The sequence below is a fragment of the Muscardinus avellanarius genome, assembly GCF_963383645.1.
Source record: "Muscardinus avellanarius genome assembly, chromosome: 6".
Lineage (NCBI taxonomy): Eukaryota > Metazoa > Chordata > Mammalia > Rodentia > Gliridae > Muscardinus > Muscardinus avellanarius.
In genome coordinates this window covers 33811788-33839280 of record NC_137791.1, presented here as the reverse complement: position 1 = coordinate 33839280, position 27493 = coordinate 33811788, and the positions used below count along the sequence as shown (strand labels likewise).

The following is a 27493-nucleotide window of genomic DNA, read 5'->3' as shown; positions in this document are numbered from 1 at the left end:
CATCTCTAACAGTTTTCCTTACTTCCCAGTTTTGGAAATTTAGCTATCAGATTAATTCAATGATGAGATCAGACCCCTCACTATTCAATCACTTCCCCATATCTCCATCTCAGAGCGCTATTGCTGTGGGAACTAAGAATTCAAGACAGGAGTCTTTGGAGGATACTTCATACTCAAGCCACAGCAATGACTCATCTCAGACACTATTACTTTGTATTCATCTATGATTAATTTAGGCTTAAATCCAATAGACCAGAATTTTTTTTAATGTGTAAGTCAAACTACTAAATCTTGTTAAGGTGTTTTGCTACTATGAAACAGTTTTCTTTATATTATTTTCTGCTTATTTTACATATGTATTTAAATTAACCTAGGATGGCTTACTGAATAAATTTAACAGTCAATTGGAGTCATATTTCATGGCTTACTTCTTTTTTTGTACAAAGTACTGAGAAATGTTACAAAACACTCCTAAGGTGGCCAGCACTTAAAGAACAGTGTAATGACTAATTAATGTAATGATACTTGTATTACAAGAAACTGGAAAGAAGGTTAATGTGATAATGAGGCTTATTTGATCTTAAAGATTTAGTATGAGGGCACTTTCAAGATAGCTTAATTAGACTTTAAGCACCTTTTGCAATTTGTGTGTGTACTTCTTAATCCATATGTTCTAAAAATAAATCTTTTAAATTAATAAATATGTCTAATATATTTCCCTGTATTTTACTGTAAGTGGTGAGGTATGTTCCAAGTTTTTATTTCAAAGGTATAATTCATAAATATTTTATGTTATATTTGGACTATAGGTAAACTCACAAAAGTATGATGCCATCTTTTTTCACATTTGTGTGTGGTATTAGAGACTGACCTAGAGACATATTCTCTCCCAACTATACTCTTTGTTTTTTTTCCTTTTGAAATAGAATATAGCTTGGTTCCTAAGAAGCTTGCCAAGTTGCCAAGACTAGACTTGAACCTGTAATCCTCTTGTCTCAACCTCCCAAGTACTGGAATTACAGGCATGCGCCATTTCATCTGGCATACAAATGTTTAAAGTTCAAAACATTAATTCAGGCTGTTACTACATGTATGAGTAGATTCATCTAATTAATCTTTATGTTATTAGCAAGCTCTTTGTAATAAATGTCAGTTTTACTTTATTTTTAGATACTTGTATTTTTTAAAAAAAATTTTAAAAAATAGGATGCTTTAGATGTTAGTTTCGTAATGAAAATAAACATTATTTTTTCTATTTTTTAAAATAATTTTGCTAAATTCCCCAGACTGGTCTCAAACTTGAGATCCCACTGTGTAGCTGGAATTACTGGAGTATGCCACCACACCCAAATGCGATGTACTCTTTAGCATGTTAATTCTTAAAGTCATCAAGGCAAAAGAACTGGCAGATATAGTTCTCTCATTTTCTCTGATGTAAGTTAGATTGTTTTTCTAAGGACAAGCTAATATTTTATGTTTTTCATCAAAAATTCCAGTGAGCACTGTAGCTCACGGTATTTCCACCTCAGATATACTGTATTCCTAGATTTTTTTCATTAAGTAATTAATTTAATATATATCCACTTTTTCTAAATAGCCAATGAATGATGGTTTTATCTCATAAGTTATGTTTCTTCTTACATGTTTAACTTTGCATTTCATGCAAAATAAAAAGCAAACAAATATTTAATTTATTATTATTGAAATGGATGTTATTTTATTAGTAGTATACCAAAATAAATAGTCAACTAAATGATTCATGAGAAAATGAATCTACACATAATTGTGCTATTTTTGTCCTAAAATGTACAACCCTTATATGAATTAAATTTGTACTCAGACTGATCTTATAACAAATTAAGTAAATATAGAAAGTTGTAATATAAAAGAGAAAAACTGTTTAAAAATGTGACAACAATATATATGACTTTTTTTTCCTTTTTGTTTTTTTATGGTACTGGAGATTGAAACCAGGCGCATTCTACCTCCATACTACACTGCCAGCTCTATTTTTTACTCTTTATTTTATAACAGGGTCTCATTCAGTTGTGGAGGGTCTCACTAAGTAGCTGAGATTGGTCATGAATCTGAGTTCCTCCTGTCTCAGCCTCCAAAGTATTGGGATTAAAAGCCTGTACCATCATGGCCATATTACATTTGGCTTTCTTAAATTTTGTTTTAATAAACAAGATCGCAACTCATGCACATAAGTAATTATGAATGACAATCTGGGAGAAAGATATGGTCATGCAAACAGAAATTTTCCCCCTCAATTTATTTCAAGAGTTTTACAGAAATCAATATTAAGTATAAGGGATTTTATTTAACTGGAGATATTTTATTTATTTTTATTTTTTACTTTTTATTAGTGCATTGTACTCTTAATGGGATAAAAGATTTGTGTAGACTATACATGCACACATCACCCAATTAGCCCTTACCCAATGCCCATCCCATTCCCTCCCCTTCCCAAGCTTGGCTTAGTGATTGACTATGATATGTTTGTTTAAGATCATACTTTGCTTTAGAGAGTTTCCCTCTTGCCCCCTCCAATCCCCTGCCTTATTTGCTCCTCTATAGAATCTCCTTCATCTAGAGTTTCTCCTGTTACCCATTTCTCCTTACCTTTTGCATATTAGAGAAAGCATCAATTTCTTCTTTTTGTGACTGACTAATCTCACTTAGCATAATGTCCTCTAGTTCCATCCATTTCCCCATAAATGATGTAGCTGTGTTTTTCTTTATGGCTGAGTAAAATTCCATTGTGTACATATCCCACAGTTTTGTAATCCACTCATCTGTTGATGGACATCTTGGCTGGTTCTATAGTTTGGCAATGGTGAATTGTGCAGCTATGAACATAGATACAAGTGCATTAGTTTGGAAGTTTTGTTTCCTTTCTTTGGAACCAGAAGTGGTATTGCTGTATTGAACAGTGAATTTTTTCTCATTCTTCTGAGGATCCTCCATACTGTTTACCAAAGTGGTTGAACTAATTTGCAATCCAACTAACAATGTTTTCTCCACATCCTTGTCAGCATTTGTTGTTTGTGTTTTGAATGATTGCCATTCTAGTTGGGTCTTTTAGATCTACTTATGCCTAAGCATTTTTTGAAATCAAAGACTCCATTGTGATAAAGTACAGAAAATATTTTTATGTCTAATTATGATGACTATAAATATGATAATGAGTCATATCAAAGCATATGAGAAATCAGTATGAATTAGAAGGCTCTGAATATTTTAGTATTATTAAGGAGGCTCAAGAAGCCATTACGTATTCTTGCTTTTGATTATACATTTCCAGCTAACACAAAATAGTTAAAGAAACTTGGTTAGAGGGAAAATAGAAGGTCACTTATATCATGCCACCTATAATACTGATTGGGGAGTTTGCTTCATTGCAAAAGGTAGATAATTTGGCTACCGTTCAGTTGCCGAAGAGACTAACAGTAAGTTGAACATCTCTCTTGATATCTAAAATGCTTCAAAATCTGAGACACTTTGGGCACCAAATGATGACACAGCAGATAATTCCACACTTTACTTCATGTCAAAAAGCAGGCACACTAAAGGACTGAATAAAGGACTGAATATGCATGTATGTCCATATTACACATTAACCCATTAATTTCTAAGTTTTTAATTCTGAGAATATTTCAACAAAATCAACTCAGGTATATTACAATAGGGTAGAAATAAGAATTTAGAGCTTATATGTTATGTCAATTTATATGTTATAAAATTATATATTATATAATAAATTTAAGTTTTTATAGGTATTCCATATCTGAAATTATTAGACAAAATGAGTTAATGGACTTTTCTATTTAGAATTAGATACCATTCACAAGATGTCAGACAATATTTTTTTTTAAAAAAAAGGAAATCAGAAACACTGATGTCCCAAGTCTGTGAATAAGGGATACTCAACTTGTATATCATTTGTGACTAGGAGTCATATTTTATCACTATAAACTGGTAATCTATGCTATTAAATTGTAAGAATTTTCTTCAACCCACTTGTTTATTAAAACCCATGAAAACAGCTATAAAGATAAGAATTCCAATGAGATTGCAACTCCTCCAAACTAGAATGGTTATTCTGCCTACAAAAGTTACTCTGTCAATAATGTATTAACTAATGATCATTATTATAGATGTTTCTTGAAATTTGCGGAATGATGAAAATGCATTTATACTAATTATGTTCTGGTGAAAGGGTATAATTATTTTTTTAAGTGAATGTTTTAGAATAATAGATCATTATGTCAGGAGAAAATTTATTATTTATAGGCAGTAAATTTTTAGAAAAATCAATTATATACATTAAATGTATTGCATTGATTAAATAAATTATATTGTTTATAGATTAATATATTTTTGAAAATTATTATAATTTTAGCAAAATAATGATAAATAGTAGTGCCATCTATTGATACAACTGAAAACTGCAGCATCTTCTTGAGTAAAGCAAATTAAAATTTATAAAAATGTTTCCACAGTTAAAAATTCCTTATTATAGTAATTAATTTATTATTGGATCAAGTCAAATACTAAACTGTTTTTTAAAATAATGTATTTGTGTATATACTTATGTGTGCATTATATATACATGCATATATATGTTTAATGATAGATAATGCTTTTGATAGTATCAGCCATTCTTTAAGATTAATTAATCTGATTATTAACTTTAATAAGATAAATTTGAATAAAAACTTTAGTTATTTTGGAAAAATAAATGCAATATTACGTATTATCTGATAAAATTTTTAAACCTCATATATCTATATAGTATTTTCTTCTATTTTAGCATGCAGATAGTATTTCTTTTCTTTTCTTTTTTTTCTTTTATTTTCTTCTCTCTTCTTTTTCTTTTCTTTTTTTTTTTTTTTTTGCGGTACTGGGGTGTGGAACCCAGGTGCTTTCTACCTCAGAGCTATACTCCAAGCCCTATTTTTTATTATTTATATTGAAACAGTGTATTACTAAGTTGCAGAGGGCCTCACTAAGAAGCTGAGACTGTCTGTGAACCATGATCCTCCTGTCTCAGCCTCCCGAATGTAAGCATGCATTACCACACCCGGCTGCAGATAATATTTTCAATGTAATTATTTGCAAGTATTCTTTTTAGTACATTACTGTGTTTATTTCTGTGTTTTTTCTTTTAAATTTAACTTGATTATATACAATGGAATGTCATTTATTAAACTCTTAAATTATATTGGAACTTCCAACTTATATAGATTATAGTAAATTTGTTCCCAAAATTCTATCTTAAACTCTTCAAAATTTTCTATGGTAAATCAATATATACATTATATATGGTAAAACAATATATACATTCTTTGGCTAAATTATTGGGTAGATTTAGGACAGACCTAGTATGGAATATATACTGAATAGAACACAATAGAATCTTGGAATCTTCGTAATAGACTCAGAAGCAAATATTTGACAAAATCTTATACCTTTTTGGAATGAAACAAAAAAGGTGAATAAAGTTGGAGTAGAAGAGGTGTTTCTCACCCTGGTAAGATACATTAAACCTTACACACACACACATACACACACACACACACACACACACACACACACACAAACACACATGCATGCAAGTATAAGCATCAATGTGGCTAAAGACTTAGTGGAGAAAGACTGATAAAGTTTCTTCTGAGATCAGTAACAAATCAAGGATGCTTCTCTTTCTACTTCTACCTAACATTTACCATAAGTTCTATGATGATTAGATATGAAAAATAAGTAAAAGAAAAAGGGACAAAAGAAAATTTTATTTGCAGATGATATGACGTGTCTAGAAAATATATCAAATAATCTAAACATAAAGAAACTTTAAGAACAATTAAATGACTGAGATATATGCTCAATATGCAAAACAATTTAGCTAAAATTTACATATATTCTCAATACTGGTTTTTGGAATTTTATTAGACATTTCAATTAAATATATAGTGATATTTGAAGTGATATATTTATTAATACATCCCTTGATGTATTTTTCCTTGCAGACCTCCCTGCCACCCCCTTCTATCTTTCCATGATAGCCATGCCGTCATATATGAACATAGCATTGCTTGTTGCCGTCATATATGAACATAGCATTGCTTGTTGTTTCCTTTCTCAAGCCTCCTGTTTATTTGCTTCTTCTCCCTCTCCCAACACCTTCTACAGTTTTACTGGTCTCCATTCATGGATTAAGTGCAATTTCTATCCAAACACCAAACTATTTGTTTGTTCTTTATTTTTGCTAATTTTTCCAGAAAGTGACAAGCTTATTCTAAAATTTATGTTTAAATAAAGGGATGCAGAATAGTTAAACTGTCTTGAAAATGAGGAAGAAAGTTGGAAACCTCACACTCCACAGATTCAAAATTGACTACAGGAATCGACCAGGGTGACACTGACATAGGATACACATGCAAACCAATATAGCAGAATTACTAGAATTGGAGGGAAAAACAGATTTAAAGTAGGGAGAACATGGAAAATTACAAATCTGTAAGCATGTATTAGAGCCCAGTAGACTAAGTGTCCAGAGCTATGTCCCATTTGTACAGAAGTAATTATGCACAAAGCTCAGGAATAGGCAGAGCTGAAAAAAGGTGAGCAGTTGTAAGCAGGGCTATTGTTCCATATCAAGAATATGAGCGCCAGGTATGCAACCATATGTGTGGGGTCCAAGATCAGCTTTTGACTCTGTGTCCATATTCACAGTAAGTTTTGCTTTACTTCTACCCTTTAAAAGGTGGACAAAATCAAGTATAGACACCCTGACTAGATACACAGAAGCAAGGCATTTCTCGAGATGCAGTTCAGCATAACCATTATAAAGTCACAGTTTATGATGTTACAGTTTATGTTTTCTTCTCACAAGTGAAAGCATAGTGTTCAACCATCATCATTGACTTTTAAGGCCATGATATTTTAACTGCTCAAAAACTTGAACAAATTAGCAGTTGCTTGGCATTTTCATCCCACCATCCATCGCTGACAATCAGAAATCTTCCTTCTGTTTCTATGGATTTACCTATTCTCTCACTTTTCATCTATCTTCTCTTCTTCCCTGGGTGCCTGTGAATTTCAAACTCTAGAAGCTTCAGAAAGGAGAAGGGTCTTAAAGAGGTTATTTATTCAGTTCCTGTGATTGAATTGAATGAGGTCAAGTTCTGGAAAAAAATTGAAACAACTTAATTCATATGTATAATTGGACATATATACATTGCATATGTTTATACTTTTTAATTTTTTGAACACAGTTGTGTATATACAAACATACAAACTTGTTACTCAATTTATTGTGGGGTTATATCCTGATAAAACCATTGTAAATTGAAAACATCATTAGTTGAAAATGCTCCTAGTACTTGGAAGGCTGAGATAAGAGAATTGTAGTTTCAAGGACAGCCTCAGCAACATAGTGAGACTCTCAGCAACCTAATGAGACCTGGTTTAAAAAAAAATAAAAAGAAATTGGGCTTAGTTCAGAGGCAATATATCTGTGGGTTCAATTACCAATATCATAACCCTACAAAATGTATTTAATATACCAAATATACGAAACAGTATCGTTAATAACCTAGTGTACTCTAGAGTATACTAGGATGAGCCACATATTGCCCATCCTGGAAAATATTAAAATTCAAAGCACAGCTTTTGCTATATGTGTATTGCATACCACCATTGTAAATTTGGAAAATTACAAGTCAACCTATCATAAGTAGATAGTCTTAATGTATGTGAGAGTATGTATGTATGCATATATGTCTGTGCATATTATATCTCTGTCAGAATACATGAGAAAGTACTAATATTTGTTAGTTGCTTCCAGAAAGATAGAGGATAACTTTAATACTGGAAGATAGTACTGAGAGAGAGATGTCCCGGTATGTTTTTGTAGTTTTGAATTTTCAACCATGTATATACATATGCATAGTCTATTCAAAGATAGTAATAAAATAACAAGAAACATTTTAAAAATTAAAACATTTATAGAACAAGAGGAGAAAGGAAATTGATAGAGGAAAAAGATGAAATACAATTAGAACAAAATGGAAAAAAATAAACTAAAACAGAAAAAGAAAGGGTTAGAATCTGGAAGTGAAGAATAAAATGGAGAGAAAGAATAAAGATAAATGAGGAGGAAGAGTAAAATAGAGACAAAGGTGTGTAGAGGGAGGAAGAAAGGATCATGTAATAATATACAAAGACCTATAAAAGTCTTTAAAACGGTTGTGTGCTTTCTCTCACATGTGGAAAAATAGGAAAGAAAGGGGACTTCAGGAAAATGTGAGCTATTTAGAGTCATGTTAAATTCTTGTTTTCTCTGTACCCTTTCAATAATTTGCTATTTTATACATTTATTAGTATATTATAATCTCATATCACAATGCAATTCCTGGTAATAGTGACACACATTTGTTGTCAGTTTAAGAATTACTAATGAGTCTTAGGTACTAAAGACATTTTCCAATGCACTGACTTAAAAGTTGTATAGATTTACATTTTCCTATAAAAGACAAATGGAAACCTTGATCCATGCATGTGATTTCATATGCAGCAGGTGATAGGACTCATGGTATAAGTCAATGGAATTTATAAATGAGGCCACTTCTCTTTATAGTGGTACATTTAACTCTTCAGACAGCTTGTAGGTTTCTAAGTACCAATTTATTCATAGACCAAAGATAGAAAATAATTTCCAGCTCCCACCATATGATCAAGTGAGTTTGTTAGATCATTTTTTTCACTCCGCTTAGGTATTTACAGTAGACTTAAGGTGCAGAAAGAAGAAATAAAACAGTTTCTAAGATGCTATTTTGAATGGAGAATATCCCACATTCTGTTATTTAATTTGTGAACACACACATTCACACACAAACACACACACACACAAATAAACAGAAATTTATTATTTAGAAAATTATTCATATAACTGGAGGTAAAGAGTTCTTTAGCAAGAAAAGTAGTGATGAATGAAAGCTTTCCAACTTAGAATGTTTACCAAGTAGTAATGAAAGTAATGTGTGATAGATAGTATTAAATAACATTTTATTTCCTTCAATTATTTAAAATACATAGATTAGAAAAAGTATGAAAAGAATTATGAATCATTATACATTTTGTTATTTGAAAAACTACTATTTATAAGAAAAATTGGGCAATTGCTATGAACAGTAAATTCAAGAAAGAAATCAAAATGGCAAATAATAAAGAAAATGTATTCAATAGCAATAAGTAAAATTCTATTTTCAAAATATGAGTAAACCATTTCCAAAAATATTAGTTAAGAGCCATTTCAAGTGAATTGGTAAAACTATGGGAGAAGCTGGGCATGGTGGTTCACACTTGTAATCCCCTTGCTTGGGAGGGGGAGACAAGAGGATGGTGCAGGTTCAAAGACAGCCTCGCTGGCTTAAGAGACCCTGTTTCCAAATAAAAAAAATAAAATAGGTCTGGAATTGTAGCCTGGAGATAGAAGGGCTCAACCCCAGTACCACAAAAAAAAAAAAAAGAAAATATGGGAGAAAAGATTACTACATAGTTTTAGGGTTGTAATGCAGTATTAGTATTTAATTTTAAATACATGTGCTTCCTATTGTATCAATTCTTCTTTGATTAAGATTATTTAGAGAAGTAAATGCATCAGCATATATGTACAAAGATAATTATAGATACAGATGTGCCGAATAGTGTGCCAAATCTGAACCATCTATATTGAAATTGAATAAATTATCTGGTACCATACAATAAAATATAATAATTGATATAATAAGTTAAGCTAAATATCTCAGATATGTTAATGTATGGTAGGATCTATTTTTCATCAAATTCACTTGACACACACCTTATTAATCTTTTAATTAGAAATGTTTCCTCATTTAAAAATTTGAATTTCACTGGATTCAAATTTTAGTGAAATGTCAATGTAATTATCCTGAGTAATTCATAGAGAATAAGCCAGTATTCTGAGAGAGAAAAAAAGTGTGTATGTTACTTGTATAGAGATAAACCTTAAAGTATATTGAAAGCTTACCACTGGTTATTTAAAAAATGAGGTTTTAAGGAAGACAATATTTTATGAACTTTTCTAAATTATGTTTAATAATAAATAGGCAGTACATTAAGAAATTAATAACCTAAAAATTTTAAGGAGAAAAATGATAGTATGAATGATTTCAATTTTTATATACCGTTTTAATGACTTTTCTACATACATGATTTTTTTTTTCCAAAAATGCTTTGAGGTGTTAGTCATAGAAGCACACATTCATAATAGTACTTGGGAGGCTGAGGAAGTAAAAGCACAGATTTAAGACTAGCCTCAGCAAATTAGAGAATCTCTCATTAACCTAAATAAATCTGTTGTAAAATAAAAAGGGCTGGGTGGGTAGTTCTGAGGTAGAATACTTCTAGGTTCAATCCCCAATACTACAAAAACAAAAATGCTCTGAGGTGATTATTATTTTCATGCTGATTTTTTTTACCATTCAACACTAGTAATTTTATTTCAAAATATAAATATCTTACATTTTATAAAGAAGTTACATCAGTAGGTTGTCAAAGCAAGTTAAAGCTAAGAAACAGCATTTGTGGAAAAATAGAATATTATTGTCATAGTTGAATATTCTTTTTTACCTTTAAACCATTCATCCTTTGCCTGAAAATGTGAAGATACATTTTGAGTTATGTGAGTAATTACAACCTTATGTCCAATCTTAGGTTCACAATCCAAATGGTATCTGAAATAGGCTCCAGTCACCTAGACAAGTAGCACTGCAGAACACAAAGAAGGTTTTTTCTCTGGGACAGCTACAATAAAAGTTACACTTCTTGGTCACTTCAATAGCAACTCATGCTGATTTTGATTAAGTAAACCAGGACTCAAAGAACTTGGGAAATTTCCAAGTGCAAAGAGAAACATGAACCTCAAGCCTGGATTGATCTTGTTTTATGTGGCCTATGGTTTTAGATAAAGTGGAGAAACATTAATCTTTGCCTAATTCTTCTATAAGATAAAAATAATAGGTTTTCATTAGGATAAATAGGATAATATCCTTTAAGTCAGGGATATTTAAAACATTATTAAATTCATTAAATGTAAAATAAAAACCTAACTATCCCTCTTTATAGTTAGCTAATTCCATATTTGTTTTAAATATTTCTAAAGACATAAAAACTTCAAAATTGTAGTTTACTATAAAATGAAAAATGAAGAAAATTTACATAACAAATTGTTAAAAGGTGTAGACGTATATTTTCTCTTTGCTTAGTTAATTTGAGGCTATAATTTATACCTAATTTTTTTTTTTCGTGGTACTGGGGTTCCTGGAAGCCCTTCTACCTCCGGGCTACACTCCCAGACCTCTTTCAACATTTTATATTTGGAAACAGGGTCTCCTATGCCAGCGCGCGCGGCTGGCTTTGAACCCGCGCGATCCTCCTGTCTCTGCCTCCCAAGCGCGGGGATTACAAGCGTGCGCCACCACGCCCGGCCTATATCTAATTTTAAGGCTGCTCTTTTTTTAACTTTCATAATTTGAGGATTTTTTAAGTGAATACTGATTGAACTATAGATAAGTGATACTTGTTCAAACAAAACTTTCTGCAGACTTATTCAAGAATTTCTTTTCAAATTAGATATCTATACACATTTACTACAATAATACTAAAGCTAGTCCTAAGTACAAATATGCATTTATAATTTCTGAGGAGGAAGGGGGAGGAAATGGGGTGGGAATTAGGGAAGAGTTAAATGAGTGATGCGTGCATGTATGCCTCTACCATTTCGTATCTTGTATCCCATTAAGATGTATGGCTAGAGTACACCAGTGGTAATAAATCAATTAATTAATAATTAAATATATAAAAAGGAAGAATAAATAAATAGAAAAAAATTTTATTCTAGAATTGGGAATCATATTTATAAATGTCAAAATGTCGACTTATACAAAACTGTTCTAAAATGAATTAATAGTGTAAAATATTTCTTTATGTTGAGTTTGATTCATAATAAAAATTATTTCTTCTTAAAATTATAGAGTAACTTAATCTGTACAAATATAAATTAATTTAACCTCCAAAATTTTTCAGGTGGTGTTTTTCTTTTAATTAGTGTGCAGTAAGATTCTCAGAACAAAATTACTTAATATTAGTAATTTTAATTGATTGCTCAATTGGAAAGATCAATATCAGCATCAATTATTTCATGATTTAATATTTTCTGCATGACATCTTATATTTTTAAGTATTACACATATTATTTTATTTTAATGTTCATTTTAAAAGTAAGAGTTTCTCCAAATTACATAATCAGTCAGTCACAGGTTGTAACCTAAAATCAGCCTCATGAGTAATCCTGTTTAACACACAGTGTTTTATATTTTAGTCTTACATGCTGTTAACATTCTTTAATTTCTTCACAATCTAGGAAGATAAGGCTAGCAAAAGAAAGAACTAGCTTTATAAAAAGTTATGAGCATTGCCGGGCCTGGTTGTAATCCCAGTATTTAGTAGACTGAGACAGGAGAATTGCAGATTCATAGCCCGCCTCAGCTCTTAATGAGACCCTATTTCAAAATAAAGAAAAATAGAACTGGGTTGTAGCTCAGAGATAGAATACCTAGATACCTAGTTTTGCAAAATTAAAAAAGACAAGAAAAGACAAGAAAGAAAGAAAGAAAGAAAGAAAGAAAGAAAGAAAGAAAGGAAAAAAGAAAAAGAAAGAAGAAAGAAAGAGTAGGGGTATGAGCAGCTAAGTGTGATGGATCACACCTGGAATCTAAGTACTTGGAAGGCTGAGACAGGCAGATCACAGGTTCAAGAACAGCGTCAGCAATGTAGTGAGGTTTAGCACCTAACAAAACCCTATTTCAAAATAAATAAACAAAAAAGTAAAAAGGTCTGGGAATGTAGCTTGAAGGTAGAATGCCCCTGGGTTCAATCTTCAGTACCTAGCGCGCGTACGTGCACGCACATACACACACACACACACACACACACACACACACACACACACACAAGAAAAAATGAAGAAAGAAAGAAAGAAAGAAAGAAAGAAAGAAAGAAAGAAAGAAAGAAAGAAAGAAGAAAGAAAAAGAAAGTTAGTTATGGGTAACACTGTTTAGAATCATATATATTTGTCATGCATTGTAAAATAATATTTAAAGATACATGTTGTCTCTATCTTTTTAAACCATAACTAATTCAATTGTATTAATTACTTCCTATTTGCACAACCAAAATACTTGAATATAAGACATATGTATACTTACTAGTGAGATGCAATGTTAAGAAAGAACTCATAAAATGAATTTTATCTGTTCAGAAATCATTTTGAAACAACTCTGAATAAATCTAGTCGTATTTCATATTTAGATAGGGTTACCTTTCATCTTGAACACTAAATTGGTTTGAAAAATATATGTCAAACATTTGCTTCCCTTTTTTAGGTCTCTGTAGCTATTGCTAATCAATTAAAGCTTTCTTTCCTGTTTTTATTTTCTTTCCTATTAATGGGCTTTGGCACTTTCCATTCTTAAATCTAAAAAGTCAATTTTTGCTAATAAGTTGATATTAATGAAGGAAATTAACCACTTGTGCCATTCTTTTTGTTAAGCTAACAAAAATAACAAAATGATTCTAAAATGTAAAGGTATGAGTGCAATGCCTAGCATTTTGCTAATGATACAGAGGGCTGGAAACTTGGCATAAACTGTTTTCTTTAAAACATTTACGCCTAGCCGGGCGTGGTGGCGCACGCTTGTAATCCCCGCGCTTGGGAGGCGGAGACAGGAGGATCGCGCAGGTTCGAAGCCAGCCGTGCTGGCGTAAGAGACCCTGTTTCAAAAATATAAAATAGGTCTGGGAGTGTAGCCCGGAGGAAGGAGGGCTTCCAGGAACCCCAGTACCACCAAAAAAATAAAAAATTAAAAAATAAAAAAATAAAACATTTATGCCTAAGAAGGTATGCTAGTCAACTTTCCATCACTTTGACAAGATGCCTTAGAAAAACAACTTAAAAGAAATAAATTCTGCACCAGCAAGGCACAGAAGTACACCATGACAAGATGCTCTTGAGACATTATTCTTTGTCTCAAAGAGGTGAGAGGGGAGAAGGCAAAAGCTCCAAATTCCCTAAGCAAAATCCAGCTTATTACAGCTTTACACAATTAAGGCTGGGTCATCAACTCACTAATTGTCTCTGGCTAAGGAGTAGAGCACTGGGTTAGAAATGCTTTAGAAGATAAATGTTATCTGTCAGTTTTGCAAGACCCAGAGTTTACTGTCTTCAGCTTCCTCATTCAGGCAGTCTTCAACTGTTAAGCAAAGCAAGCAAAAAGTGTGGTAAAAGAGGAAGCAAAAGAGATCAGAAGGGGCATTGAGGTCACTGTCTTCAATTTCCTCAGGAAAAGTAGTCTTCTGCCAAAGCAAGGAAAAGGCTATAAGTATTTTTTAGGCTTAAAACTGTTCCCCACACTTGTCTACTGTCACTTGGCATGTTCCCTTGGCCCTAGATTGGCAGAATACATCACAGTGGAGCCAAGCATCTCATGGTGGCTGGGGAGCCAAACGAAGATGAAGATGGCCAGTGCTCCAATACTCCTTCAGAGGAGTCCCTCAGTGACCTCATGACCTTCCCTTAGGCCTCACCTCCTAAAGTTGCCACCACCTCTGTGTGGGGCCACAGGCCGGAGTTCAACCCTTTAGCAAATGGGCCTTTGGGAGACACATAGGTTCCAAACAATAAGAGAAGGTTCCAGATTTTACAAATGAAGAAATCAAGACACAGAATTTTGTATTTTATACTTTAGAACATAGGAGTGTGAGAGATATATTCAAATTTTCTGGTTTGAGAATGAGTTACTATATCTACCAAATATGTCCAATAAATAATTTGTTATTAAATCATATATACATTAAATCATGTATATATTAAGTGAAATCATGTACATATTAAGTAAAATTACATAAAGACTAAGTGAAATTACATTAAAAACAACTAATAATAACAACCAAAGCTTCACACTGTATGCTAAACTATGCTTTTTGTCTTTAATTTACCTTCAATTTATTTCTTCAGTTAATTCATTTTATTTCTTTAATTTATTTACCTTTTTGTTTACTTTTCTATAGGTTTAGAGAAGCAAAATCTTAAATATTATCTTGAATGCCTTTGTGATATATGTGTCCTTTAGATACTCATTTCTGAAACTGGTATTTTTTATATTTTCAAATGAGGATTTAAAAGGTCAAACCTTGAAGAATTAGTAGAATGGAACTAAGTAAATTAAACAGAGATGAATTAGATCTTTCAAAAAAGTTTAAAAGATTGTTATTTCTCACAATAGTATAGGATAAATAGGGGAGCCAAAAAAAAAAACTCATAAAAGTTTATGACCATAGGTATGTTGCTCTTAATTTATATTTTGACTCAACATTTGGTACAGCCCTTATACTTTCATGAAGACTGCAATAATGCGGTCACGAAATTTTATAATATTGACAACAGGCAATGCAAAAGTCATGAATATAAAAAGACTGCTTTGGGACAAAGTTAAAGAGAAATTGATTGCTTTAATAATGTCAGAGACAAAAGGCATTGGACAAGCTCAGTAGCATTTAAAATATTTATTAAACTCAGTCTGTAATTTTTCATAGGGAAGTTGCTTTAACGACAGAGGAAGTCATAACACAAACATAACAACCAGATGCTGCTGCGAGTCAGCAGTGCTTCAGAGACATTTATATTCCTACCCTCAAGCTTTCTCAGAATCTTTCCTAACAGTTGCAGCTGTGTGAATAATTTGTGGAAGAGCCAAGATAGAATTCTTCAAAAGAATACAAGATAATGGCATCAAGAAAATGAAGAAAAAAAAATACCCAGAGCTTCATTGTTTACTTACCAGTGACCTGACTATTCACCTTAAATTCATTTTGTTTTCAGTTAGAATAAAGTCACTGTATTGGGTCAGTGATCTTTGCCTTTGATTAAAATCAGCCTTCCAAGCATCCAGGCTATACTGTTTCCATACTGTCTGACAATAGTGCAATTTCTAGCAAAAGATCCCAATGTGACAGGATAAGGGTAAGAAAAGCAGGGCTTATATTATAGAGATGCTCTTTCCTCATTGGCCACTTTCTAATATTAGATTAGAAAGATAATGAGATTGAAAGAATTATATTCGTTCTTTCCAAATATAAAAAAATAGCTCTGATCTATTGTAATACAATAACGTAGTTTTGGGCCTCTGGGAAATATTCCCAGCTGCTTTTACAGTTTTGTGCCTATTATCATTATTAAATACATTAATACTTTGAGTTGATAAATGTTGACAGTGGTTCCATATAGACATAAAAGTTTCCAGGAAGACCTAAGTAAATATAATTATGCTAATTGTAAATTATTTTCTTAGCCTTTCTACTGTTTTTGATTTCTGATTTTTAAAGTATCAGAATGCTATATCCATTTTAAAATTTCAATAACTCTTTAAAAGGTATTTGTTTTATGTATTTTTAGGGCAACATGTCATCTATATACAGTATCTGATTATTATCATTTTATGCTCTAAGAACATTTACATAAGCTAAATAAAATTTCATTAGAGAGGTATAATTTTTAAATATAAAACATTTATTTTAACCAAACAACAGAGAATAGATCAATTCTCTTCAAAAATTACATCTATTTAAGATAAGTTAATACCTCACAAAAGTTCTATAATTTTACCAAGTTATTTGAGTTTTACACTTTTACAAATTTCAAATATCTCTCATTTGCCTTTTAGAATGTAGCTAAAGATTTAATTCAGAATTGAAATGTGTATGCCGAGTAGTCAGTAGAAACTTCTTGAAGACATTTGTTTCATGGAACCAGAGGATTCAAGTCAGACTAGGAATGCAGTTTCTTTAGTGCTTCATTTGGCTAATTTCAAACTCAGCACTCACTCAGCATGTAATGTAGAAAATTACCAGCACAACATGCTGCACTGGGAAATGGCTCAATGAATATTTGTACATTCTCTTAAAATTTAAAAGTAAACAGCCAGGTGTGGGTGACATTGCCTACAAAAATAAAAAACTCTAATTTTTATCCTTTGTTTATTGTAATTGAGAAGTAAAATTATAGTATACATTCTTTTGCATCTCTTCATTTTAAATAATAAAAACATTTGATTATGTTTTGTATAGTGAATTTTAGTAATATGCAATTGTAAATATTTAATGTTTGTATACATATATATGTTACATTATTTTATAATTTTATAATATTATTGATGTAATAATATTGATATTATTTTACTTTATTTCTTCAAATCAAATAGTCAACCAGAATAAACGGTTTCAGTTGAAAGCAATTCCCTAGTTATTTTAGCAAAATGTCAGCTATAGTTAGAAAATATTCAGTCTATAGAAACTTACCCTTAAACATCACCTTTTGCATGAAATATCAGAAACTTATTTAAAGATTTTCATGCACATTGGATTCTACATCCAATGTAGAAACTCTTTGGTGGTCTCCATCAGTTTCTTTTTTCAGGCCTTGCCAATAGAAAGAAAAAGGCAAGTTCATAAAGTGCACTTCCTAACTAAAATGACTGCAACAAAATGATGTGGAAGGTTCTCTGGGGGATTATTGACTTTTTAATTCAGACTGCCATCAATCCTCATTTATATTTCATAATATGTATCCCGGGAAAAATAACCTACTTTTAAATGCGTAGCTTGTCACTGAGGTTAAACAGTTGTTATTCCAATCACTTATCAATCAGGTCTATGTTTCAAACCATCACTTAATAACAACAGACAAAATGAAACACATATAAGAATACTTTAAGAAACATTTATCTGAGTATCAAGGTTTAATATGCCAAAAATTATTTTCCATGTTTTTATTTCCATCTAATTATAATTGTTTCAATAAAAAGCAGTAATAAATGCTCATAAAAGTTAAACATCTTATTTGAAAAGTTTTTCTGTAGGAAGTACCAATAAAATTATAGATGGTCTATGGCTCATATGTAATCTATATTTAGAAGGTTTATATAGAGATACATTTGATCCTGAAGAATGATAAAGAAAAAAAGAACTTATGATTGATAAAATCAATATAATGATGACTAGAGGAAATATTACTGAATGGTTTATTTGTTCTTCAATTTATTTAAACCTTACTTCGTGTTTTTCTCATTATTTTAGAATATTATTACAAGCAACTTGAACATTTGTTTTGCATAGACATTTGATGTATTTATTACTATATTGTCAAATATTAAAATATTTTAAATGTTACTCACATTTACAAATCTGAAACTTGTACAATGCAAATGTATTCATTCATTGTGTGTGTGTGTGTGTGTGTGTGTGTGTGTGTGTGTGTGGTACTGGGCATGGAACCCAAAGGCATTCTACCTTCAAATTTATATTTTATTCTTATTTTAAAACAGGATCTCACTTAGTTGAAAAGGGCCTCGTTAAGTAGCTGACGCTGTCTGTGACCTTGATCCTTCTGTCTTAGCTTTCCAAATGCTGGGATTACAAGCCTGTGCCACCACGTTGGACTCTGATTCATTCATTTTTCACAGTTCATGTATAGAGTCTTTGGTATTTTAAGTTACTCAACAATGCCATATGCAGATACTTAAGATACATTTATCATAACTAGAAAATATTTCTTTTTATTTTCCTAAAATATAAGACTTTTCTGCAGCTTTTGAAAAAATTATAAATCTTTGCTTCTTTAAATTTCTTATGTGGTAAATTTTGGTAAGCAATTTTTTAATTTCTATCATATACCCAATATATTACATATGTTTTAATTTCAATATCACAATGAATTTGCTTGAATAATGCTATGTTACATAATTTTGTACAATTTTATGACTGATATTGACCAATAATTACTTACTCTTATAGTGTCCTGGATAGATTTCTTAGCAAGCTTATGTTGGCCTTATAAGAATACTCAAAATTTTATAGTTATCTATTCTGCATAATAAGTTATGACAAGAATTAACAAGTGGGATGGCATCATACTCAAAAGTTTCTTCTCATCAAAGGAAACCATCAAGAACCTAAAGAGAAAGGCTACAGAATGGAAGAAGATATTTACCAGCCACTACTCTGATAGAGGACTTATATCCAGAATATACAAAGAGCTCAAATGACTCTATACTAGCAAAACAAATAAGCCAATCAAGAAATGAACAACTGAAATGAATAGACACTTCACAAAAGAAGAGATACAAATGGCCAATAGTTACATGAAAAGATGTTCAACATCATTAGCTATCAGGGAGATGCAAATCAAAACTAAACTGAGATTGCATCTAACCCCAATCAGAGTGTCAAGCATAAAGAAATCAAATAACAACAAGTGCTGGCGAGGATGTGGGGAAAGAGGAACTCTTTTACACTGTTTGTGAGAGTGCAAAGTTTTTCAGTCACTATGGAGATCAGTGTGGCGATTCCTTAGAAAATTGGAAATGGATCCACCATATTATCCAGTTAAACCACTCCTGGATATCTTTCCAAAGGGAAAGAACTACAGTAACATATGCATAATCATGTTCAAAGTTGCACAATATTTAATAGTCAAAATATTGAACCAAACTAGGTCTCTATCAACAGATGAATGGATTGCAAAATTATGGGAAATACACACAATGGAATTCTACTCAGCTATAAAGAACAAAAATATGTCATTCGTAAGAAGATGAAAAGACCTGGAGAGCATTATGTTAAGTGAGATCAGCCAAGCACAGAAAGAGAAGGGTCATACGTTTTCTCTAATATGCCCAAACTAGGGAGTATTTGGAATACCAGAGGGACTCCAGATAATGGAGGGGGAACCTCAGCAAAGATAGAAGGAAAGGGTAGGAGTGGAAGAAGGCTGAAGTTGATTAATGAAGGAGCTACATTCAAATATGTGTAAACGTTTGTAGTGTAGTTAACCTGGACACTCAGTTTTGGGAGGTCAGCAAGGGGAAGCAGGAGTAGGAGAGGGCACCAACCACAGTCTGAATGTATGCCATTTTCAATATGTTCCACATAAAAATTTAAAAATTTAAAAATTTAAAAAACAGGTATGGTGGCACATGCTTGTAATCCCATTACTTGGGAGACTGAGACAGGAGAATCTGGGTTTGTGGCCAGCCTAAGCAACTTAATGAGTCCTCCACAATTTAGTGAGACAATGTTTTAAAATAAAGAATAAAAATAGGAATGGGGTGTACATTGGAGGTAGAATGCCCTGGGGTTCAATCCCCAGAAATATATGCAAAATAAACACATATAAATAAATAAATAAATAAATATTTATTTATTATTGCATGATATAAGAGACCTTATATAAAATCAAACAGGATAATAAACAGAAATGATAATAAAAGCCGGGTGTGGTGGCACATGCTTGTAATCCCAGTATTCGGGAGGCTGAATCTGAAGGATCATGGTTTGTGTACAGCCTCAGCTACTTAGTGAGGCCCTCTGTAACTTAGTGAGACCCTGTTTCAAAATAAAGAATAAAAAATAAAGCAGAAGGTGTAGTGGTGTAGCTCTGAGGTCGAATGCCTCTGGGTTCCCTCCCCAAACCCGAAAAAGAAAAAAAAGAAGATAATAAAATAAGTTGAGAATGGCTTAGCAGTGTAGGAATAGTAAAAGGTCTGTTTTGAGGTTGGAATCAAATTTGCAAGAACTGAGCTAGGCTTGGTGCCACATGCTTGTAATCCCAGCATTTAGGAGGCTGAGATAGGAGGATCCAGGTTCATGGACAGCCTCAACTACTTAGGCTCTTTGCAACTCAGTGAGACCCTGTTTCAAAATAAAGCATAAAAAATAGGACTGGAGTTATATCTTTGAAGTAGAATGCCCCTGGATTCCGTTCTCAGTATTGAAAAAAATTTTTTTTTTTTTTTTGGCAAGAACTGCAGTCCTCTGAGAGTTTGAATGGAATTTGTGGACCTGCTTTCAAAATGGCTCCCTCATGTGGCCATTGGTAGGAAGACATTTTTTTTCTGTCTGTTGTCATGGGGCTTCACTATCTTTTAACAAATGGACATTTTTACAAGGTTGATTGAATATCATTATGACAAAGCAGCTGACTTCTCCTAGAGCAAAGATAAAGGACCCATTCCTATCCATACGACATGTAGCCCTCCTTTTATGGAGGAGATATAACCTAAAATCCTTAGAGGATGCCCAAAACCACTGTTAGTACTGAACTCTATATATAAAACACAGAGTTACCATCAGTCAATTGATAGTCATGATGGCTAGGAGATGACTAACAGCTGGAGAAAATACAAATACACATATAAATGCACTGGGCAAAGGATGATTTGTATCCTGAATGGAATAAATGGGATCACATGATAGTTCACTGCATTATTTAGATCATCCAATTATTAACTGTTTAAAATTGTTTTAGCAACTTTCCATTTAAAAAGATCATAGTTGAATATGAGTAAGTGAAACTATGGAAGGTAAGACCATAAAAGTAAAGAAAATTACTGAAAATTTTATGACCTCATGTTGCATCATCTTGTATCATCTTTTGCCATATTCTGGCCCTTAGCAGTGTGTCACTAAGTCCAGGCCAGTAAGGTGAGGAGAATTAGTCTCTACTTTTTAAAGACAGGAGAATCGACTTTTTTTCTCTGTGTCTGGAACTGGGTGCATTCTACCTCCAAACTACACCTCTAGCCCTATTTTTATTCTTTATTTTAAAACAGGGTCTCACTAAATAGCTTAGGCTGGCTGTGAATATGTGATCCTCCTGTCTCAGCTTCCCAAGTGTTAGGATTACCTTGCACCAAAATACCCAGCAAAAATTTATAGAGATTTTAGTGCTACCATAGAAATATCCTCCCCTACAAACTAGTTTATATAAGATTGGTGTTACTTCTTTATTTTGGTAAAGTTCTACAATTTTCATTTAATAATAATAATAATAATAATAATAATAATTATTATTATTATTATTATTATTATTATTATTATTTGGTATGTGGGATGGAACCCAGGGGCATTCTACCTCCAAGCTACACCCCCAGCTTTATTTTTTATTTCTTATTTTGGATCAGGGTCTCCCTGAGTTGCACAGGGTCTCACTAAGTAGAGGCTCGCCACAACCCTGGATCCTCCTGTCTCAGCCTCCCAAATGCTGGGATTAGAAGTGTGTGCCACCACGCTTGACTGATCATTGAATTATTTTAATAATAGATTTTTTTAAATTTGTATGACTTTTTGTGTAGGTTCTACTAGAAGCTTGTGTTTTTAGATTTTGTTTATATAAGTTCCATTTAGCTTATCTTCCTTAGGAAAGAAAAATGAGTCAGGTGTGGTGGCATACACTTGTAATCCCAGCATTCAGGAGGTTGAGACAGGAGGATTGTGGATTCTCAGACAACCTCAGCTACTTAATGAGGCCCTCTACAACTTAGTAAGAACTTGTTTCAAACAAGAATAAAAAAAATTGGGCTGGGGGTATAGGTTGAAGCTAGAAGGCCCCTAAGTTGCAACCACAGTGCTTCAAAAAAAAAAAAAAAGTCATTCATTGTTATGAAGTTGTCTATGATACTCTCTTTAAAGCCAGGCATTGTGCCACATGCTTGTAATTCCAATACTTGGGATGCGGAGACAGAAGGATCACAGTTTCATAGCTAGCCTCAGTTACTTATTGAGACTTTCTGCAACTTAGACTCTATTCAAAATAGAGAATAAATAATCGGGCTTGGGGTATAACTCAAAGGCAGAATGTCCCTGCATCCAATCCCCAGTACCACAAACACACAGAAAGCATTCTCTCTTTAGTTTATAGTGCTTCTATAAAATGTAGCTCTCAATCCAACTTTCATTTCTTGTTGTGTCATTTTGTTTTCTATGGTTTCTTTCCTTCTATAATCATCTATAGTTTCACTATAATCTATAAATGCAATCTTAAAAATAGTTTTTCTTTGAGGTTTTGGGCCTTTAAAACCAGGAATTTGATGTCCTACATAGTCCTGAAAACATTATAGTATTCATCTCTTCAAATATTTATATCATTTGTATTTTAAATTTTTCCATATCTCTGTACTCTAATTTATGACTAAATCTCTTAATTGCTAGTGTTTTTTTTTCAGCTGTATCCAATTCTGAAGGAAATACAAGATTGGCTTTATAATTTATGTCACTATCTGTTTTTAAAATATTTCTAGCTTTTCCAGTTGATTCATTTTGGCTTCAATATCATATTTTATAAATTTCCAACTTGATTATTATTTCTATTTCAGCCACTAACTCAAGTATATTAAACATATATGAGTGTATTATCATTTCAGTTGATAAACTGTTATGGTTTTATTTCAGTTAAACGTTGTTTTTAGTGATGTGATATTGTTTTTTTTTTTAGTAGAGCCTTAGAATATTTTGTTGTATTTTCAAAATTTTGAGTCATAAATCATCTTAGGAATTATTAGATAAATTAAGATAAAAGTTCTTCAAGTGAGGAATTTTGTTCTCTTCTGCCTGGCACAAAACCGGTACCAGAAATACTGGTTTGAATCTTTAAATATTTCCTGGTTGCTTCAAAGCTATATATCCACTGATCCCGTTTAGAGAAAGGCTGGTGACTTTGTCTCAGCCTTTCAGAATTACTGTGAAGACACAGTACTAACCTCATTTTCTTCAGCCTACCAAAAGACCTTTTCTCTCATCTGATCCCCAAATACATGACAATGGTTGTATATAATAAATATTTCGAGCTGCCTAGATGTTTACAGATTGCTTTGGGGTAGATGAGATGAACCAGTGTATATTATTCAATGCAGGAACAGAACCAGACCTTCAAGAGATACACACTGAATTAATAAGTAGTTAAATAAATAAAACCTTTCAAAAGTTCTCATTTTACTCAATTATAAAAACTTATATGACAGCAGTTTTATAAAATTATATCTCCTAGTGAATGTGTACCCATCTTAGCTTGTGTAAGTACACTTTATGATATTTGCATCAAAAGTACACATATAATTATTTCTGAGAACATAGTCTCCTTGTTAAACCATGTGTGACTCTGTGTGTGTGTGTGTGTGTGTGTGTGTGTGTGTGTGTGTGTGTTTAATTGAGAAAGAAGGAGCATTTGACTGATAGTCATCTCTTACTGTGAGAATCCTCTCATGTGCTGGGAAATATTCTTCAGTCAGAAACAGTTGTAATTTTCAGCCAGGAGTGGTGGCGCACACTTGTAATCCCAGCGCTTGGGAGGCTGAAACAGGAGGATTGCACAGGTTCAGATCCAGCCTCAGCTACTTAGTGAGACCCTGTTTCCAAATAAAATATAAAAAAAGGTCTGGGAGTATAGCCCAGAGGTAGAAAGCCTCTGAGTTCCACCCCCAGTACCACCAAAAAAAAAAAAAAAAAGAAAAAGTTGTAATTTTCTTCCACAAGCTTTGAGGCTTCTCTTGTACGCTACTTATGCTATTCTTCATTATATTCCTAAATTACACATGTTTTCAGAAATGCTTTTGGTCAAATTTTCAAGGAATTTGAGTTGCATTTAAAAGTAAGTGTTTGGAATCAGTCAGAGTCACTTTGCAATTATTGGAAGTAGGAAGTTGTCACGTGAAATAGATCCTACTTTTATTTATTAATTCTATCTTCACTTAGGAATTATGCTATGTTTTAGTAGTCTCATTGTTAATATCAGTGATTTTAAGTCTGTTCATTAGAATTAGTTTCATACATACTTTTTCCATTACTGGGGATGGAATCCAAGGGCATTCTACCTCCGAGTTATACTCCCAGCCCTATTTTTTATTTTTTATTTTGCAACAGGGTCTCTCTGGGTCACAAAGGGCCTCACTAAGTAGCTGAGGCTATCCACGAATCTCAATCCTCCTGTCTCAGCATGTGCCACCACTCCCAGAAGTTTCATATATTTTTAACTACTAATTAAATTAATGCTTCTAAAGGAAATTATTTTATATAATCAAAATGTAATTGTCATACCAAAAAGTGTAATATTAATACAATCTGTTTGTTTAAAACAAACTCCAAATTCAAAGTTTGTTATTTTTCCAATATTATGTTCTATAGCTCATTTTTCCTAGCTCAGGAATAATTTGGGCTTACTGCATTTAGTTATCATGACTTTTTATTAGTTATTTTTTTAATCTAGAATCTTCATTCTTCCCAAAATTACTTTTCTCTAAGTAACACTGGTATGTTTTAGTGGATAATGATAATTGTAAACTAAGGCATGTAGACATAGGCAAATAATTAAGATAGGTATTTTGTAGTTTCTCATATTGCATTTTTTATTTGTTTTGGAAAATCAAATAGTGAATGCAGGTTTCTAATTCATTTTCTTTTTCACTTCTTTCTCTTAGTTCCTCCAGTCATTCGAGTGTATCCAGAGAGTCAGGCTAGAGAACCTGGAGTAACAGCAAGTCTTAGATGTCATGCAGAGGGCATCCCAAACCCTCAGCTTGGCTGGCTCAAGAATGGAATTGATATTACACCAAAGCTGTCCAAACAACTCACACTCCAAGGTACCTTTTACTTCCTTTTTTTTTTTCTCTCTTTAGTGCTTATGCAGAATTTTTATGCTAAAATTTATAACATGTTTTATATTATTTGGGAAAAAGAAGTGAGTCTTAATGGCAACAGTGTCATGAATATGAGATAAGTTAAAGCTATGACTGATTTGGAAGAATCTTTTAATATTTTTAATGTATTAACTAATAGCCTTGTCATAATGATTAATTATGTCATTATTTTGGTGATAATTAACATACTAAATTGTATAGCTTTTGGATACTTGTGAATTATAGCAGATATGTTGGACAGAATAATTTTCTCTCTTCATATAAATGCATTTTTGAAGTTTCTTCTTAAATATTTAAGTAATAAATTAAAATATGTGTTGTAGAGAGTTTCATAATATAAAAATTTAGTAAATATTTTCCAACATAGTTTGTAAATGAAAATATAAAAATACTAAATTATCTAGTATGTTTCACATTTTCATTATTTTAGTTAAAAACTTATTTAATTTTTGTATACATATAAATATTGTGAAAAATTTAATATTTTGCTATGTATATATGATTAATTATTATAAATATTACAAATAATCACAAGTAGGTAGAAGATAAAAATAGAGATAATTTTTGTAAGGTGAAATAATTTGACTAGTGTCAAAGCAGTTCATGTATATTGATTATATTAAAGAAATACATAAATCTAAGCCTCCACACACATGTATACCCTCCCCTAGACTGCTTCCCTGGCTCCACTGGAGTTTCTCCTCCATTATTTAAAATCCGTCTGGTATTCCAATTATTCCTTATCTTCCCCACAAAAGAGAAAATGCATGATTCTTTACTTTCTGTGATTGACTAATTTTACTTAATATTCTCTAAGTCCATTTATTTTCCTGAAAAAGATTTAATTTTGTTTATATTTATTGCTGAGTAGAATAATATTATGTGTATATCCCATAATTTTGCGATCTATTTATATGTTGATGGACATCTGGGTTGGTTCCATATCTTGTCTATTATGAATCATGCTTCTATATACACAAATATGCATATATTACTGTAATATTTTTATTTCAATCCCTTTGGAAAGACCAGGAGTGGTATAGCTGGATTGCCATTTAATTGGGGTTAAGTGAAAACTCAGTGTTTAATTTGCATCTCCCCATTGCTTATGATGTTGGAACATTTTTTGTGTATTTATTGGCCATTTGCATTTCTTCTTTTGTGTAGTGTCTATTTAGTTAAATTGTCCATTTCTATAAGCACATCATATTACTATTATTATTTCATTACTCACTTTTTATTAGTAACTTTTTTGTGTATGGGTCTGGAGATGGAACCCAGGGGCATTCGACCTCAAAGCTACACCCCCTGCCCTATTTTTTATTCTTTATTTTGAAACAGAGTCTCACTAAGTTGCAGAGGGCCTCACTAAGTAGAGGAGACTGTCCTCAAACTGCGATCCTTCAGTCTTAGCCTCCCGAATGCATGCTGGGATTACAAGTGTGTGCAACCATGCTCGGCTTATTAGTAACTTTGATTAGTGGACCTTTTAATAAAGCTTCATAAATTTTTAAATATTTTTTGCAAGTCAATAGTGTCAAGTTTGAAATATTCATTAACTTAACAAAAATGGATCCTAGAAATCAATATGTTAATATATTGACAGATTTATTCATTTACACTATAGCTTATTTCTGTTTACAGTCTAAACAAAGAAAATTGATCTGATTAACAGAAACTAAATTTAAAAAGTTTAAGTGGTAACTGGGTTTGGTGGTGCAAGCTTAAAATCCTAGCATTTGGGAGGACGGACAGGAGGATCACGTTTTGCAGATAGCCTCAGCTACTTACTAAGGCCTTTTGCAACTCACTGAGATATTCTTTCAAAATAAAGAATAAAAATTAGGGCTGGGGGTGTAACTCGGAGGTAGAATGCACCTGGA

At 32.1% G+C, this 27493-nt stretch overlaps 1 protein-coding gene across 3 annotated transcripts in view; it reads left to right on the top strand.

The window, feature by feature from the left end:
* FSTL5 (follistatin like 5) overlaps window positions 1-27493 on the top strand; it is a gene marked incomplete at both ends in the record, with an annotated part of 758080 nt that overhangs the window by 571083 nt on the left and 159504 nt on the right. For all 3 annotated transcript variants that reach the window (XM_080697087.1, XM_080697086.1, XM_080697085.1), the window contains one exon: window positions 25392-25553. In XM_080697087.1, the coding sequence (XP_080553213.1) occupies window positions 25392-25553 (162 nt within the window). The remainder of the gene's footprint in view (window positions 1-25391; window positions 25554-27493) is intronic.